Source organism: Vipera berus, assembly GCF_964194415.1.
Source record: "Vipera berus genome assembly, chromosome: 13".
NCBI lineage: Eukaryota > Metazoa > Chordata > Lepidosauria > Squamata > Viperidae > Vipera > Vipera berus.
The window spans coordinates 10,878,815-10,896,176 of record NC_138216.1 but is presented as its reverse complement, the minus strand read 5'-3'; the positions used below and the strand labels follow the sequence as shown (position 1 = coordinate 10,896,176).

Genomic DNA, 17,362 nt, shown 5'->3' with positions numbered 1-17,362 from the left:
CTTTCCTTGCCCAAAGCAGGAGACTGTAGATATGACAGGTAGCAGTAATTTAGTTATCTTCTTATAGAATCATTAGGAGCCAGGGTGGTGCAGCAGTTAAAGTGCAGCATTACATGCTGATTCTGCCAACTGCCAGCAGTTCGATCCTAACCAGCTCAAGGTTGACTCAGCCTTCCATCCTTCTGAGGTTGGTAAAATGAGGACCCAGATTTTGGGGGGCAATAGGCTGACTCTGTAAACTGCTTATAGAGGGCTATGAATCGGTATATAAGTCTAAGTGCTATTGTTACTGCTATCATAAGGCTGGAAAGGACTTTGGAGGTCTTCTAGTCCAAACCCCGTCCAAAGCAGGAGACTTTATACCAGGGGTCTTCAAACTTGGCCCTTTTATGACTTGTGGACTTCAACTCCCAGAATTCCTCAGCCAGCAAAGCTGGCTGAGGAATTCTGGGAGTTGAAGTCCACAAGTCATAAAAGGGCCAAGTTTGAAGACCCCTGCTTTATACTATCCTGGACAAATGGTTGCTCAAACTTTTATGGAAGGGGCAGCATTGGGGATGTGTGGCTTGAATCCAACTTCTCAAAAAAATGACAGTGTCTCTCCTTCCAGAAATAAAATAAAATTTTAACCCTGAGGCATCTCATAAAGCTAAACAAACCGAATATGTTTCAACTGCCAATGATGGGCAGGTGTGTTCCTCATCCAGCATATTCCTTAATCTGTTTTGCCACAGAGCAGATTTAGCCTGAGGCATTATCTGGGAAGTTTGGGCAGTTCCAGGATGGGATGGATATTAGGAGCAGCTAAAACTCAGAACCCATTTTGCAATCTGGTTTTTTGTTGGTGGGAATCACAATCCTGAAAGAACTCTTTAGCCCCAACCCCTGACCTGGGTCTATATAGGAAAGGCTGAGTTCATCGATTCTGAGGCATGGCGGTGCAGTGGTTAGAAGGCAGTATTGCAGGCTGACTCTGCCCCCTGCCAGGAGTTCGATCTTGACAAGCCCAAGGTTGATTCAGCCTTCCATTCTTCTGAAGTTGGTAAAATGAGAACCCAGATTGTTGAGGGCAGTATGCTGACTCTGTAAACCGCTTACAGAGGGCTGAAGCATTATGGAGCATAATGCTACTGCTATTGCTATTATGCCAGCGAACATCAGCAACGTACTTGACATTACCTTCAACCTCTGGACCTCCTGTTGTAACATTGCCATTTCCAGCTGTAGGTTGTCCAGCTTCTCATTCTCATTGGAACTGACAGACTCAGACATCTGTAAAGAGAAGTTGGTCCAGCCAAGAATGTGGATGAGTAAGCCAAACTTACCTATGACATTCCCAAATCTATTTTGGTTATGCTCAGAGCATTGATCGAATACCTGTGCAAACATGAATCACGATCACATGGTGAAGCACTAAGCTAGCTAGAGGATTTTGCAACCCAAGAGGGACCCTGAAATTATGGGATTGAGAGAGAGAAAGATCTGCCGATACGTCTATGGAGATTCTCAGTCATGCAGGTCATGGTTGTCCCCAAGGTGCTTTTTCAAAAGGCAACTGGACTTTCTTGGGGTTTTTTTTTTCTTTGAAAACATTTTGCTTCTCATGCAAGAAGCTTCTTCAGTTCCTCCACCGTTCAGTCAGAACTGAAGAAGCTTCTTGGATGAGAAATGAAATAAATAAATAAATAAATAAATAAATAAATAAATAAATAAATAAATAAATAAATAAATAAATAAATAATAAATTTTGCTTCATTTGCATGCCCAAGATGGCGGACGTGCTCGGCTGAGCTCCGCGAGCTCCAGCTGCTAGGCGTCCCTTGGGAGCCCCTCACAAGCCCTGAGGCCTTCTGAGATGGGGATTGGGGGTTTGTGGTAAGTGGCAGAGAGGCAACGAGGAGGCTGACGAAGCCGGCAGTGACCTGTTTGGACTCCTGTTCTTTGAGCTACCCGGCTGCTGGCCCTGCTGTCCTCCGGCTGTTTTCTCTCGCTGTTCACCTTTTCCGGACTGTCCGTGGCTGCTCGTGTCCGGCGTCGGCGTTTCCTGCTGTTTCGGGCCGTCTGGGCCGCTTTGGCGTTCTCGGGCTGGCTCTGGTCGGCGAGGAGGACGCCCGTCGGCGAGGAGGATGCCCGTGAGTCTGTCCGGGTGGCGGCGATGATGGCGGCGACGGCGTGGGCGTCGGCTTCGGCGCTGGTTGCGGCCCGTGCGGTGGTTTTTCGGGCCGCGCTCGGCGGCGGCGGCGGCCCGAGTCTGGCGGCGACGGCGATGGCGGCATGCTCTGGACGCTCTTGGTGTTTAACAGCTGACGGGACGCTTCTGGGGCCTGCTTTCGGGCCGCTTCCGTCGTCACCGGCGTTTCTGGGACTGTTGCCCCGTTTACGGGGGCCGGCTGCTGGCTTTGGTGCTTTTTGGGCTTTTGGCCCCTCTCGCCGGCGGTGGGACTCCCATGTTGCCCCAGGCCGCCTTGGGCCGCTTTTGGCGGCGGTGTCGCCCTCGGGCCGTTTTGGCGGCGGAGAGGGCGACTATTATTCATCTCGGCGGCGATGGTGGTCTCTATCCTTGCTTCGGGCCGCCTTCTGCGGCGACGGCGTCTTCGGGCCGTTTTGGCGGCGAAGAAGACGACTGTGGGTCATCTTAATGGAGCAAGAACGACAGGGGGTTCCTGCACCGCCTTTGGACTGCTTCTGCAGCGACGACGGCAACTTAGACCATCCTTACTATCCTGGCCTGCCTATCCTTTTGCCTTGGACATTTATACTTATCATCTTCCTGCCTACCCCCCCCTCTCCCCTTGGATTTTGGACACACCTGGGAGAGTGGCTTGACTTTTCCATCTGCAGCCCCATAGAGGTGGGAGCTCTATGGGGTTGTTGTGACTCAGGGCCAGCCGGTGGGTCCGGCAGCCGGCTCGGATGTATCGGATGACTCAGATGAGGGGGAGGAGGAGGGTGTGGAAGACGAACCGGCTGATGATGGCTTGCAGGCTTGGCAGAGCTCCCAGCCGGGGCCCTCTTCTCAGCTGCGTGAGCCCGATAGTGCGGAGGATGATGACCCACAGCTGGCCCTGTTCAAGGACGCCCGACGCAGGAGGCAGTCGAGCAGGAACAAACAAAGAAAGGCTGTGGGACTCCTCGGGAGGAGGCACAGGGAGACCACGCCCTGAACTCTAAATAAAAGGAGTGTTTGGGGAGGGGCTGGTTGCTGAAAGCAACCCTTCCGCTTGAGGATTCAAGTTCCTGTGTTTCTTGTTCTGTTGTTTTGCTTGTGAATTAAACTTGGCAGACGCTTTGCAGCCTCAGACGCTCTCCAGTCTCTACTGCTTGAACAGGGGTTTGCCTTATTACAAGGCCGGTAGTTGGCTGGTTCAGAACAGGGGTTTGCCTACCCAGAGGATATCTGGTCCACCCCCAGGAACAGAGTTGCAACCCGTCGTGAGAGGGCGGGGGGCGGCCTGTCTCTGGGGGCACCCAACTGAGTGGCAGTGAAGTTGGGTGGGGATCCAGATATCTGTCTCTATGTTTCGATCCTCCCATGGACATAACTAATGGGATGCCTATCCTGGACTTGCTAGACCCATGCGACAATACACCAGCACGGACTTGTACGCCCTCAGGGGTGCCCCCCTCTCCTGGGTGCGACCCGCCTCCTTAAACACTCTTAACCTCGATGACGGGCCCGAGTTTTGGGACCCGGAGAGATGGCTGGGCAGGGGCAGGGGCCGTCAACACAAATTTAATAAGAGGCCTCTGATTACTTTTTTATCTAAATTTTTTACGGGGTTAGGGAGAGGGGTGGGAGATAGGGGTTGTCTGGCTATGGGGGGTGGCCAATCAACCATGGCTCAGGCCAGACTTGGGTCCGACCGCGCGGGGGGAGAACGGGGTGTGGTTGTCTCCGGGGCTCATGAGCGGGTCGTGGGATTACCGATTCCCACGACGGGGAATGGCAGCAGGTGGATAGACAGAGGGCCGTATCGTTACTGGGAGGGCCGTCTCCGCTATTTGCAAGCGGTGAGGCGCTCCGACCCTCTGCCTCTTCCCCGAGGTTCCGGGAGCGAGGATGTGCAGCCTCCTGAGCTCCGGCTAGTGTACCTGAATGCCAGGTCCGTGGTTAACAAAGCTCCCCTTGTTAGGGATTTAGTTGAGGGTGAGCACGCGGACCTGGCTTGCATCACGGAGACTTGGTTGGGCCCAGAGGGTGGGGTCCCTTTGGTTGACCTCTGCCCACCAGGCTTCCGGGTGCTACATCGGCCACGAGCTCATGGTAGGGGTGGGGGTGTGGCGGTGACTATTAGGGAGACCTTATGTCCGCGGGAGACCACCGTTCCTCAGATAGTCGGGTGTGAGTCTCTCTTTGTGAGATTTGGTTCTGGGGCGCTGTTGGGCTTGCTGCTGGTGTACATTTCGCCTAGTCGCGCAGCGGCAGCCCTGCCTGAGCTGCTCGATATCCTCTCGGGGTTGGTGGTTGAGTTTCCCAAACTTATAGTTTTGGGAGACTTCAATCTACCATCCCTGGGAGGCTCATCTGAGCTAGCTCGGGAGTTCATGGCTTCCATGACGGCCATGGACCTGACGCAAGTAATTTCTGAACCAACTCATGAGGGAGGCCACACCCTTGACCTGATTTTTTTATCTGGACGGTGGTTGGATGATCTTGGTGGGGGCTCTCCATTTATTATGCCCGTCATGGACCGATCATCACCTCCTGCGGCTGGTCTTCCGTTTTGCCACCCCCCGCCGTGGGGGTACGGAGCCAATTAGATGGTACCGCCCCAGACGCTTAATGGATCCTGATAGATTCCAAGCGGCGCTGGGGTCCCCACCTGCCTCCATTGCTCACAACTCGGCGGATGCCTTAGTGGAAGCCTGGGAAAGGGCAGCTACTGAGGCACTTGACCGGGTTGTACCCTTGCAGCCCCTGACCCGGTGCAGATCCCAACGAGCTCCATGGTTCTCCGCGGAGCTCCGGGAGATGAAGCATCAGAAACGGGGCCTAGAGAGCTGCTGGAGGTCCAGCCGATCTGAATCCGACCGGTTGCGGTTAAGAACCCATATTAGGTCTTATCTTGCAGCGATGAGGGTGGCGAGGTGTAATTACTTCTCTACCCTCATCGCGTCCGCAGATAATCACCCGGCCGCCCTGTTTAGGGTGACTCGCTCCCTTCTTAATCAGGAGGTGAGGGAGGATCCCTTGCAGGGTCGTGCCGAGGAATTCAGTCAACATCTGTCGGATAAAATCGCTCGGATTCGGACCGGTTTGGACTCCAGCTGGGCAGAGTCTGGCGATCAGGACACGGGCGGTCTTGTCAATGTTATCTGGGAGGAGTTTGATTCTGTGACCCCTGATGAAGTGGACAGGATTATGGGGAGGCTGAGCTCCACCACATGTTTATTGGATCCGTGCCCTTCCTGGCTGGTTTATGCAGCTAGGGAGAGGACACGAGGCTGGCTCCAGGCGGTTATATCTGCTTCTTTGAGTGAGGGTTATTTCCCCACCGTCTTGAAGGAGGCGGTGGTGAGACCTCTCCTCAAGAAGCCTGCCTTGGACCCAGATGTATTGAACAACTTTCGTCCAGTCTCCAACCTTCGCTTTTTTGCGAAGGTTGTTGAGAGTGTGGTGGCGCATCAGCTCCCTCTGGTCCTGGATGAAGCGGATTATCTGGACCCTTACCAATCGGGTTTCAGGCCCGGGTACAGCACGGAGACGGCATTGGTCGCTCTGGTGAATGATCTCTGGAGGGCTCGGGATAGGGGATATTCCTCTGTCCTAGTCCTATTAGACCTCTCGGCGGCTTTCGATACCATCGACCATGGTATCTTGCTGCGGCGTCTCAGGGGATTGGGAGTGGGAGGCACAGTTCTTCAGTGGTTCTCCTCCTATCTCCTGGGACGCTCGCAGTCGGTGTTGGCAGGGGGGCAGAGATCGGCCCCTAGGTCTCTCGTTTGTGGAGTTCCTCAGGGGTCGGTTCTCTCGCCTCTCCTGTTCAACATCTACATGAAACCGCTGGGTGAGATCATTCGTGGTTTTGGAGTTGGGTATCATCAATATGCCGATGATACCCAACTTTTCATTTCGACCCCAAACCACCCCAGTGATGCCCTCGCTGTGATGTCCCGCTGCCTGGAGGTGGTTCGGGTCTGGATGGGGAGGAACAGACTTCAACTCAACCCTGACAAGACTGAGTGGCTGTACATTCCGGCATCCCGGGACATTCAAAATGTTCCATCGCTTTCTATGGGGGGGTGAGCTCTTACCCCCCGTGGATAGGGCTCGCAACTTGGGAGTCCTCCTAGATTCACGACTTACCCTGGAAGACCATATAGTAGCCGTGACTAGGGGGGCTTTCGCCCAGGTTCGCCTGGTGCGCCAGTTGCGGCCCTATCTGGACCGGGATGCCCTGTGTACGGTCACTCATGCGCTCGTGACCTCTCGCCTAGACTATTGTAATGCTCTCTACATGGGGCTTCCCTTGAAAACCACTCGGAGGCTCCAACTGGTACAGAATGCGGCCGCGAGAGTTGTCTTGGGAGTTTCCCGGTACTCCCATGTTACACCTTTGCTCCGCGAGCTGCATTGGTTACCAGTTGTCTTCCGGGTGAGGTTCAAGGTCTTGGTTATGATCTTTAAGTCCTTACATGGCATGGGTCCGGGATACCTCGAGGACCACCTGCTGCCGGCGTCAACTCCCCTCCGCCCTGTGCATGCCCACAGAGAGGGCCTCCTCAGGGTGCCTCCGGTCAGGGAATGTCGACTGGTGGCCCCCAGGGGGAGGGCCTTCTCTGTGGGTGCCCCGGCACTATGGAACCAACTGCCGGTTGAGCTCCGGATGGCATCGGACCTCCGATCCTTCCGTCGCGGGTTGAAGACCCACTTGTTTGAGTTAGCTGGTCTGGCCTGAAGGGGAATATGGGTTTTTAATTGGTTTTATTATTTTACTATTGCTGTATTTTAATTGGGCATGGTTTAATTCTCTTTTAATTTTTGTACAGTTATTTATATATGCCCTGTGAACCGCCCTGAGTCCCTAGGGAGAAGGGCGGTATAGAAATCCAATAAATGAAATAAAATGAAATGAAAATAAATAAATAAAACCTTTATTGTCAAAGTACAACATGTGTACATTGAGATTAGCTGAGCCTCCCCCTGTGCTCTCTCCCCCCAACACACAGTGATAACAAACCCTCCATCCCACCACACTATGTGAACCAACTACACCACACACCGGCCTCCCAAGTCAATTCTGCATAAGATTATGTCCCATTTAAAAGCCTAACAGCCCACGGATAAAAGCTGTTTTTCAGCCTGTTGGTGCGGCTGGCTATACTCCTCTATCTCCTACCCAATGGTAGGAGAGTAAAGAGATACCGTCCAGGGTGTGAGTCGTCCCTGAGAATTTTCCTCACTGTTCCAAGGCAGTGGGCCCTGGCGAGGTCATCCAGTGGTGTCAGGGGACAGCCCACAATGTCTTGTGCTGTGCTCACCACCCTCTGTAATACTTTCCTTCAAGGAAAAACAAAACCCAGTTGTCTTTTGAAAAAGCACCTTTGGGATCTGCTGACACAAATTCTCTACTTTCAAAGTGGCAATAGTGGTTTTGCGTAGAGCTAAGTTCGGCCTCGCTCTCTCTACCTAAGTGATATAAATCATCCCCAAGAATACAGGTAGTTCTTGATTTACAACCGGTCACTTTGCAACTGTTCAAAGTTATGATGGATCCCCTCAAATGTTGGATTCAAAATTCTGATGGCCACACCTCCCCAAGATCACATGACTACATTTGCTCGGTAACAGGCCTACATTTAAGTTCATTCTTAGCATCCTGCAATCATGTGACTACAATTGACAATATGTTTTTCCATTGGGACTCCAAACCACCTGGCAGAACCAGGTCTTAAAATCCTTGCAGAAGGTCAGAAAGGTGGGAACCGATCTCACCTCTGGGAGTAAGAGGTCCCAAAGGGCAGGAGCCACAGCAGAGAAGCCCTTCTCCAGCACCCCGCCAGCCAGAGTTCCTTGACTGATGGGTCCTGTGGTATGCCTCCTCTGCCAAGGTGGGTGGGGCAGGTCAATCCCATTTGGGAAGAGCTGATTACTCAAGCAACCTGGACCTGTGCCATGTGCAAGGCTTCCATGGTGACAACCAACAGCAAAAGTAAACATGGGAAAATGCAATAAAGCTTTGGATACTTCAACACTGACCGGAGAATGGAAAGCAGATGTGTCCAGCAAAGTAGCCACTTCATGCGGAGTGAAAAGTGCAGAATATGAACAGAGATCCGTGTCTTCTTCTGGCAGCAAGTCCTTGAGAACTTGGAGGAAATCTGGGTTCAAAAAGAAAGGAGGGACTCAGGCAAACCAGAAAGGCTGGTGATGTAATCTTAATTTAGCAAAAACTTTGGAAAACATCCATTTCCCCTCTGCTCATAAAAATGCTGTATTTGGGAGAATTATCCCCCCAACTGGCCATTAGAGGGAGGCCTTGCTCAACTTCTCGATCAATGCTGACCAAAGCAATCCTGGAATGGACTCATCTCTTGCTTCCTAAAGCTCACAAAGAAGAACTCTCCAAAAATTATGTCCGCTGTTCTAATTCAAGGCACCTCTCCTCAAACTGTTTTCCACCAAGCAGCCTCTCCCAATGCAGCATCCAGCTTTCCCACTCTCCACACTGTACCCCCAACCATCTGACACAGCTACAGTATTGCTTATTCCAGCTGGAGATTAAGCTAGTCAAAGCCCATTAGTTCTGTGGGGTTCATTTAAGGAAGGCTGCAGGAAAGGTAAAAATAAACCCACTAATCAAACCCAAACGAAGAGCCAAAAGGTTTAGAGCAGGGCAACTTTAAGACTTGTGGACTTCAACTCCCAGAATTCGTCAGCCAGCATAGAATCCTGGGAGTCGAAGTCCACAAATCTTAAATTGCCAAGGTTGGACATCCCTCATCTTCTAGAGCAGGGGTCCCCAAGCCCTGGTCCGTGGACCAGTACCGGGCCACAGCATGCCAGCAACCGGTCTGCACAAACAAGCAAAGCTCCATCTGTGGGATGCAGGCAGCACACAAAACCACACTCCCACTGGTCTGCGGAAAAACCTTTCTCCATGGAACCGGGCCCTGGTGCCCAAAAAGTTGAGGACCTCTGGTCTAGAGAGAGATAGTAAAAGAGACTGGACACAGCATAAAGAGCCTCTGTGCAATTCCTATAGAAATTGAGAAAGGTAACCTCGATGGAAATATGCAAGAGCTGCTACTTAGTCAAAGGGGATGTCAAGCCCCTCGGGCTCGACACCACAAAGGGATTCAGGGGAGCACAACAGACAGCACCCGCACGGGACTGGAGGAGGCCCAGCCGCGCCCGCACTCACCAGCTGTACGGCGGCCGGACGCCGGACCCGCGGCTGCACCAGCAGCTGCAAGGCGGCCAGAGACAGCCGCGAGCGGCCGCACAGAACCCGTGCCGGCACGAACAGCTGAGAAGCGGCCAGAAGCGGCCACCGGCGGCCGCATGGGGCTCACGGGGCTTCGCAAGGTGGACGGTGGCACGGCGGCTGTGCTGGAGGCGCGCGTGGGCGTTCGTGCTGAAGTTTCAGCTGCTCGCAAGCCGGCAGCAACGCAGGGCGCTTTACAGCTGCGCCCGGACGTCGGGGGCTGCCAGGGGGCCGTGGTTGTGGTGCGGGGTGCTGAGGCGGTGGAGGGGAGCACGTCCGGGACCTTAGGGTGCGGGGGAGGGGGGTGCTGGGCTTACACTATTCTCCACGCTGTGGACCTCGGCGCCAGAAGGAGAAGCTGGGCGTGGGTCGACGGAATAGGGGGGTGGGGTTTTTACGCAGCCCAGGCGGATGCTGGTCTGCGCGGGGAAGGGGTGGGGCTCATGGGTGGGGCTGTTGCCCAATTACAGGCACAGGATAAAAGGCGCGTTGGGGGTGAGTAACTCCCAACGCTGACTTTGTATTTGCATGGATTTCTTCACAGTAAAGGTGTTCTTGCAGTCAACCATGCCACGTCGTCGTTCTTCTGGCTTGCGTTCTCCGGCGCGGACGTTTGTTTGACAGGGGACAGAAACAATCTCACCTTAAAAACCTCCCATGTGAGAGAGCGCCCACAACTTTCAGAAGCAAGCCATTCCTTCTCTTCATTAGACTATCCATTCCTAGTTCCCTCAGTCGTTCATCATGTTTTAGCCTCCCGACTCTTTTTCCTATTTGTTGCTCTTCTCTATTTTCTTTCTAGCTTCTCAGCATCTCATTTGTACTGTGGTGAGCAGAACTGGAGGCAGTATTTTAAGTGTGGTCTCACCAGTGCAGTACAAGTCAACAAAGCAAGAATAGCTGCCAGGCGTAAGAATCAACAAAACGAGGACTTTGCGGGGGGGGGGGGTTTCTGAAGCCCGCCCACTCTTTGGATTGTCTTTGGATCCAGGCTTGGCAACTTCCATCCCTCTGGCTAGTGCCTGGCAGCCTAGTTGAGAAGGATGTTTTTAAGTATGTCTCTGCGTGTGTAACACACGTAAGAAAGAGCAAATGTACACTGTAACCAGCAAAGTTTTGCCATTACTTCGAATTCATTGGGTCTCAGTTTAGTTCCAAAGAACTAGTTGTGCCTCCACGTTCAGTTGAAAGGGATTTAATTGTAGCTGTTCACCAGGGTTGTGAATGTGTGAACCAGTTGCCGAGCATCCAAATTTTGATCAAGGACCGTACGCTGAACTTGGGAGCAAGTGTAACAGGTATGTGGGAATGACCTTGGAGACAGGAGGTAGAGACCCAGCCTAGGCAACAGTCTAATAAACAAAACCTTAGTCTGCAGGAGGGATGAGGTGGACAAAGCAGAAGGAACCCCCTCTAGGAAGGTCAGATGCTAGCCCTTCGAGGCAGTCGAGAAATGGACAAAACCAGGAATACTAATTTAATTTTAATTTAATTTAATAACATTTATATACCGCCCTTCTCCCTGAGGACTCAGGGCGGTTCACAGGGCAGAATAAAATAGCAAATACAAACATTAAAAAGAGATTAAACAATTGCCCTAGTTAAAAACAATAAAAGTACAATTCTAAAAAACCCCAAGATAAAATTAAAAGACCAAAAATAAAACAACCCCACCGATCCCCATCAGGCTAGGCCAGCTTGTACAAAGAAAAATGTCTTGAGATCGCGACGAAAGGAGCGAAGATCGGGCGCCATCCGGAGCTCTACCGGTAGCTGATTCCACAGCTCCGGAGCGCCCACAGAGAAGGATCTCCCCCTGGGGGCCACCAATCGACATTCTCTGATCGGTGGCACCCTGAGGAGGCCCTCTCTGTGGGAACGCACAGGGCGCAGGGAGCTTGATGCCGGCAGCAGATGTTCCCTGAGGTACTCCGGCCCCATGCCATGAAGGGCTTTGAACACCGTTACCAGTACCTTGAATCTCACCCGGAAGACAACTGGCAACCAATGCAGCTCACGGAGCAGAGGTGTAACGTGGGAGTATCGGGAAACTCCCAACACCACTCTCGCGGCTGCATTCTGTACCAGTTGGAGCTTCCGGGTGGTCCTCAAGGGCAGCCCCATGTAGAGAGCGTTGCAGTAGTCCAGACGAGAGGACACGAGCGCATGAGTGACCGTGCACAAATCATCCCGGCTAAGATAGGGCCGCAACTGGCGCACCAGGCGAACCTGGGCGAAGGCCCCCCTAGTCACAGCTCCTATGTGGTCTTCTAGAGTGAGCCGTGAATCTAGGAGGACTCCCAAGTTGCGAGCCCTATCTACGGGGGGTAATAGTTCACCCCCCATAGCCAGAGGTGGAATGTCCGAATAAACCCGGGATGAAGATATGCAAAGCCACTCAGTCTTGTCGGGATTGAGTTGAAGTCTGTTCCTCCCCATCCAGACCCGAACCGCCTCCAGGCAACGGGACATCACGTTGAGGGCATCACTGGGGTGGTTTGGGGTCGAAAAGAAAAGTTGGGTATCATCAGCGTACTGATGATACCCAACTCCAAAGCCACGAATGATCTCACCCAGCGGCTTCATGTAGATGTTGAACAGGAGAGGCGAGAGGACCGACCCCTGAGGAACTCCACAAATGAGAGACCTCGCGGTCGACCTCTGCCCCCCTGCCAACACCGACTGCGAACGTCCCAAGAGATAGGAGGAGAACCACTGTAAAACTGTGCCTCCCACTCCCAGTCCCCTGAGACGCCGCAGCAAGATACCATGGTCGATGGTATCGAAAGTGTGATCTTATAGTGTGATCTTATAGAAAAGTTCTATCTTTTCTATAAGATCACACTAACACAAATCCAAAGCATCGGAGGGCAGGACAAGAAACAACGGTTGGAAACTAACCAAAGAGAGAAGCAACCTGGAATTAAGGAGAAACTTCCCAACAGTGAGGACAATTAACCAGTGGAACAGCTTTGCCTTCAGAAATCGTGGGCGCCCCATCACTGGAGGTTTCTAAGAAGAGGCTAGACAGTCACTTGCCTGGGATGGTATAGGTTCTTCTGCTCGAGTGGGGGGCTGGACTAGAAGACCTCTAAGGTCCCTTACAGCTCTGTTCTATTCTAACAGAATCTTGATAGCTGAAAGTACCTCTACGTTTTTTTTCTTACCTCCGTAGGCCACTGTGCCCTGGGAGTCAGCTGTCAGTCTCTGCCGTAACTGCATTTTCTTCTCTTCACTCATATCTAGGTTTAGGTACTGTAACATCTGGAAGCCAAAAAAACAGGCCGTGACACCAATGACAAGGTGGGGAAGAGAAAAAGAAGAAGAAGAAATGTTGATATTCATTTAGAAAAGTGGTTTCACTCCCCTAGTACAAATAATCCTCAGCTTACAGCAGTTCGTTTAGTAACTGTTCAAAGTTACTACGGCACTGGAAAAAGCGACTTAGGGCCATTTTTTCACATTTACGACCGTTGCAGCATCCCCGTGATCACGTGATCTAAATTCGGACGCTCGGCAACTGATTCATATTTATGCTGGTTTTGCAGTGTCCTGGGGTCACGTGGTCCCTTTTTGTGACCTTCTGACCAGGAAAGTCCATGGGGAAGACAGTTTCACTTCACAGCCAGGTTACTAACTTAACAACTGCAGTGAGTCACTTGACAATTGTGGCAAGAAAAGTGGTAAAATGGGGCAGACGTCAGCTAACAAATGTCTCGCTTAGCAAACATAAATTTTGGCCTCAATTGTGGCCGTAAGGACTACCTTTATCTCCCTCCATGTTCTCTAGACAGCCTCCAGAAGGTTGCAGATCCCAGGTCTCTGAGCTACGGCAAATTTTGGAGCTGAGATCTACACTATCAGGTTAAGTAAAGGTGTTCTCCTACATCCAAAGTCACCTTTAAGATGGAAACTTTCTTGGAAGATCATCTCTGCATCAAGCCTGATCAGAAATGGAAGAGTTCCTGAAAGGTGGACCCAACTCTATTGGAGGGTCTTTCAGGAAAACAACAGTGGGTGGAGGTCTCCAAGTATGGATCATGACTTGGAATCAGTATATGTTCTTCATTTCAAGCCATGAAATTAATCCATTAAAATAAAATCTAAAGAATTATTTCAGGTGCATACAATGTGCTTAGAAGATGAGAGGGCCAACCGAATGCAAATTAGCTTGGCCTCCCAAGATATAAAAACCCACCCTTGAATTGAACGAAACTTACATTAGTTATGACTAAAGAGTCTACACCAGATATGACAACATCCAATCCCTGGATTTGTCTGGAATGCCCCATTGAGTTGGACTCACCAGTTCCAGTTTACCATCCCTGAGACGGACGTGAGGATCCAAGGATACCTTAGGCTTGGGGGTTGAAGATGATCCTTGATTTGAAGGAGAATCAGGAGCTGTAAGGAAAGAAAGAATGGACAGAGCCAGCCAACTAGATATGTCTACCCTTTCAAAGAGAGGGATTAGGGGTGATTGATAGCTGTCTTTCAGTACTTGAGAGGCTGTCAAGGGATCAACCTATTCTTCAAAGCACCCAAGGGTAGGATAAGAAGTAACGAATGGAAGATTAACAAAGAGAGAACCAACCATGAACTAAGGAGAAATTTCCTGACAGTGAGAACAATTAATCAGTGGAATTGCTTGCCTCCATACATAAGTTGTACATGCTCCATCACTGGAGGCTTTCGAGAAAAGATTGGGCAGTCATTTGTCCAGGATGATATAGAACAGAGGTGGCCCACAGGCCGGACACGTCACCAGGAAACCATGCCTACCCCATTGCTGGCAATGGAGAAAAAGCTCCGATACGTTGCGCGACGTCACGTGATGTCGTGAGTTTGACATGTCTGGTATAGGATCTCCTCTTTGAGCAGTGGATTAGACTAGAAGACCTCCAAGGTCCCTTTCATCCCTATCCTTCTATGATTCTAAATTTTCTTCCCCCGGGTGCCACCAATAAAATGTTGGGAAAGTATTGGGGGCAAATGATGAGTAGTAAATGGGTGTCTCCAAATTAAAAATAGACTGTGCCCTATGTAAAAAATATTTTACCTTTAAACCTCATCAATTTTCATATTTTTAATTCATCCCATCTCTCCCACAGGACCCAATCCTTCCATTCTTAATATTAAAGTATTCAGCAATAGTTCATACCAGTTGAGGTCAGCCTGGGCTGCAGGAAAAGCTTTAGAAATGGACCTCCAACTATACAATCCACAGAATCCCAAACTTTTTCCCAGAACAATTTTGGAAGGTAGGTCAGGCCAGGAAAGAATCTGCCCCAAAGACACCCAGTAAATGTCCATGATTAAGTGCGGGGAGGCTTCAATTTGGATCTCACCATTCTTGGCCCAGCACTGTCACCAATACACCACAGTGGGTCTTTAAGCTTTTGGATCACAGGGATTCCCACTCACAGGAATCACAATCACAGGGAATCGCAATCCCAAGTCCAACAAAGATAATTAGGGGGCTGGAGGCTTAAACATATGAAGAACGGGTCTATCTAGAATTGGGTCTATCTAGTCTAGTGAAAAGAAGGACTAGAGAGTGACATGATATCAGTGTGCCAATATTTGAGGGGCTCCTACATAGATGAGGGGATCAAACTGTTTTTCAAAGCACCCGAAGGCAAAACAAGAAACAATGGATGGAAACTAATGAAGGAGAGAACCAACCGTGAACTAAGGAGAAATTTCCTAACAGCGAGAGCAATCAACCAGTGGAACGGCTTGCCTTCAAAAGTTGTGGGTGCTCCAACACTGGAGGTTTTTAAGAAGAGATTGGACAACCATTTGTCTGAAATGGTGTAGGGTCTCCTCCTCGAGCAGGTGGTTGGACTAGAAGACCTCCGAGATCCCTTCCAACTCTATTATTCTGTGTTCTATGTCCTATCAATGCTCTCAAGAGCTGGCATCCAAAAACTTTGCATGTCCTATTATAATCCCATATCCCTACTCATTCCAGTGCAAAATGTCTTTACCAGAAATGATGCACTCTGGTGGGCAAACATCCGGAGATGGAGAAGGCACAGGGAAGTGGCTGTTGTGTCTGCTCTGAAAAAAAAATGGAAAAATGCAGGAGGAGAAAATTACCCAGGAAAGAAATAAAGGAGTATGAAAAACAAAGACAGATAAAAAACTTTCCTTTGGATCTCTCAAAGGTGCTTTTTCAAAAGGCAACTGGACTTTCTTCGTTTTTCCTTGGAGACATTTTGTCAGCTGCCACCTTATGTTTGCTTGTGCTTCGCTGCTTATGCAGTGACAGACGGCCATGAGCTGTGGGGAAGGGGAATGAAGCGGGGACTGCTTGGGAAAACGAAAGTAAGTGCTGTATCTCCTCGAGACAACGCCTCAAGGTCACTCAGCTGGAAGAAGGAGAGAGAGAGACGCATATCAAACTGCATTTGTACTGACCACTACGAAAATCCCTTACTTGAACCTGATTGGTTACACTGGGGTGGACAATAGGAGGTAGTTAAGGGAGGGGAAAAGTAGAAGTGAGGGATTTTGAAGCACGATTCTCAGTTCCGGCTGAGAATCTTGATCTTTAATAAACTATACCTTTCTCAACAAATGGAGCCAAGGATCATTTCTAATTAGAGGTTTAAGTTGTGGCAGGTCCAACACACTTCACTTCTCATCCCAGAAGCTTCTTCAGTTCACTACAGTGCCAAAGTGGACACTTTCCTGAAGGACAATGCTATGTATCAGATTCTGAAGAGAGGTTCCACCAGCAGTTATAACAGTGATGGTGAACCTTTTAGAGACCGAGTGCCCAAATTGCAACCCAAAACCCACTTATTTATCGCAAAGTGCCAGGGCCGCATCAGCATTGTGGTGCCCTCAGGGGGGATGGGGGGCATGGCCCACTGGGTGGGTATGGCTGCAGTGGTATGGCAGACTGGGTGGGCATGGCCAGGGTGGGCATGGCCACCTTGATGTTGCTCGTGGGGGGATGCCTGTGGGGGCTGGGCAGGATTGGGGGAGATCCAAGGGGTCTCTGGTGGGTGGAGCAGTGGGCAGGAGGCTCGTCCTGCAGGGTGAGGCCGGGGGTAGGGTGGGGATGCCATTGCTGCAGGGCAAGGCGAGGCGAGGCAGGGGTGGCTGCTGCCGGACACTATCGGCCCCCGCACACATAGACCAGCAAGTGCATGGGGGCGTGCTCTACCACCTCTACTTGAGCTTGCTACCCGGCTGCCTTGCCTCCTTTGTGCTGGGCAGGGATGCCACTCCGGGCTCTGGCAGTGGCCTAATGGACCTGCGCAAGCTGCTGGAGGTGGCAGCAGGTGTGCCCACAGAGAGGGCTCTGAGTGCTGCCTCTGGCACACGTGCCATAGGTTCACCATCACTGAGTTACAAGAAAAAGGTTACTGAATTCCTGCAACCACTACTCAAGGACAATGCCACTGACAAGCCCCAGGACTACTGCCTTTATCCTGGGGAAGCCACTCCATGCATATATGGACAAAAGAGGGAACTCCACTCAGACCAATTGTCAGCAGCAGCAGCAGCAGCTCCATCAACTACAATGATGCAAAACATCTAATCACCTTTAGGCCCTCTGATCAGTAACAACACCCATCGCAACAATTCACAGGACTTTGTTGGGAAGGTTTTGAAACTAAAATTGGATCCGGATGAAACTGCGGTTTGGGAGGACTTCACTCTTCACCTGCGTTCCAGCAACTGAAGCTCTCATGGTAGTGAAGAAATGACTGCTACAAGGCAGCCCATGAGGCAACAGAACCAACCAGAACTGAAGAAGCTTCTTGAATGAGGAGTAAAACCTCACACTCCCTCACACGGATGGTGTTACGTAGTTGGGTAATGATATGTCTGCAAACCAAGAGCCAGGCTCTGAGAGCACCAAGGACTCAAGCAAATATTAATCTGGTCCAAACCTATTCAAACTTTCCAAAGTTAGC

General features: G+C 50.9%; 1 protein-coding gene across 1 annotated transcript in view; it reads right to left on the bottom strand.

Annotated features, from left to right (window-relative positions):
- LOC308673922 (uncharacterized protein) overlaps window positions 1–17,362 on the bottom strand; it is a gene marked incomplete at both ends in the record, with an annotated part of 94,168 nt that overhangs the window by 44,880 nt on the left and 31,926 nt on the right. Inside the window, 7 exons of the mRNA XM_081337971.1 lie at window positions 1,180–1,272; window positions 1,951–2,286; window positions 7,937–8,044; window positions 8,201–8,322; window positions 12,596–12,692; window positions 13,735–13,832; window positions 15,419–15,491. Coding sequence (XP_081194097.1) covers window positions 1,180–1,272; window positions 1,951–2,286; window positions 7,937–8,044; window positions 8,201–8,322; window positions 12,596–12,692; window positions 13,735–13,832; window positions 15,419–15,491 — 927 coding nt within the window. The remainder of the gene's footprint in view (window positions 1–1,179; window positions 1,273–1,950; window positions 2,287–7,936; window positions 8,045–8,200; window positions 8,323–12,595; window positions 12,693–13,734; window positions 13,833–15,418; window positions 15,492–17,362) is intronic.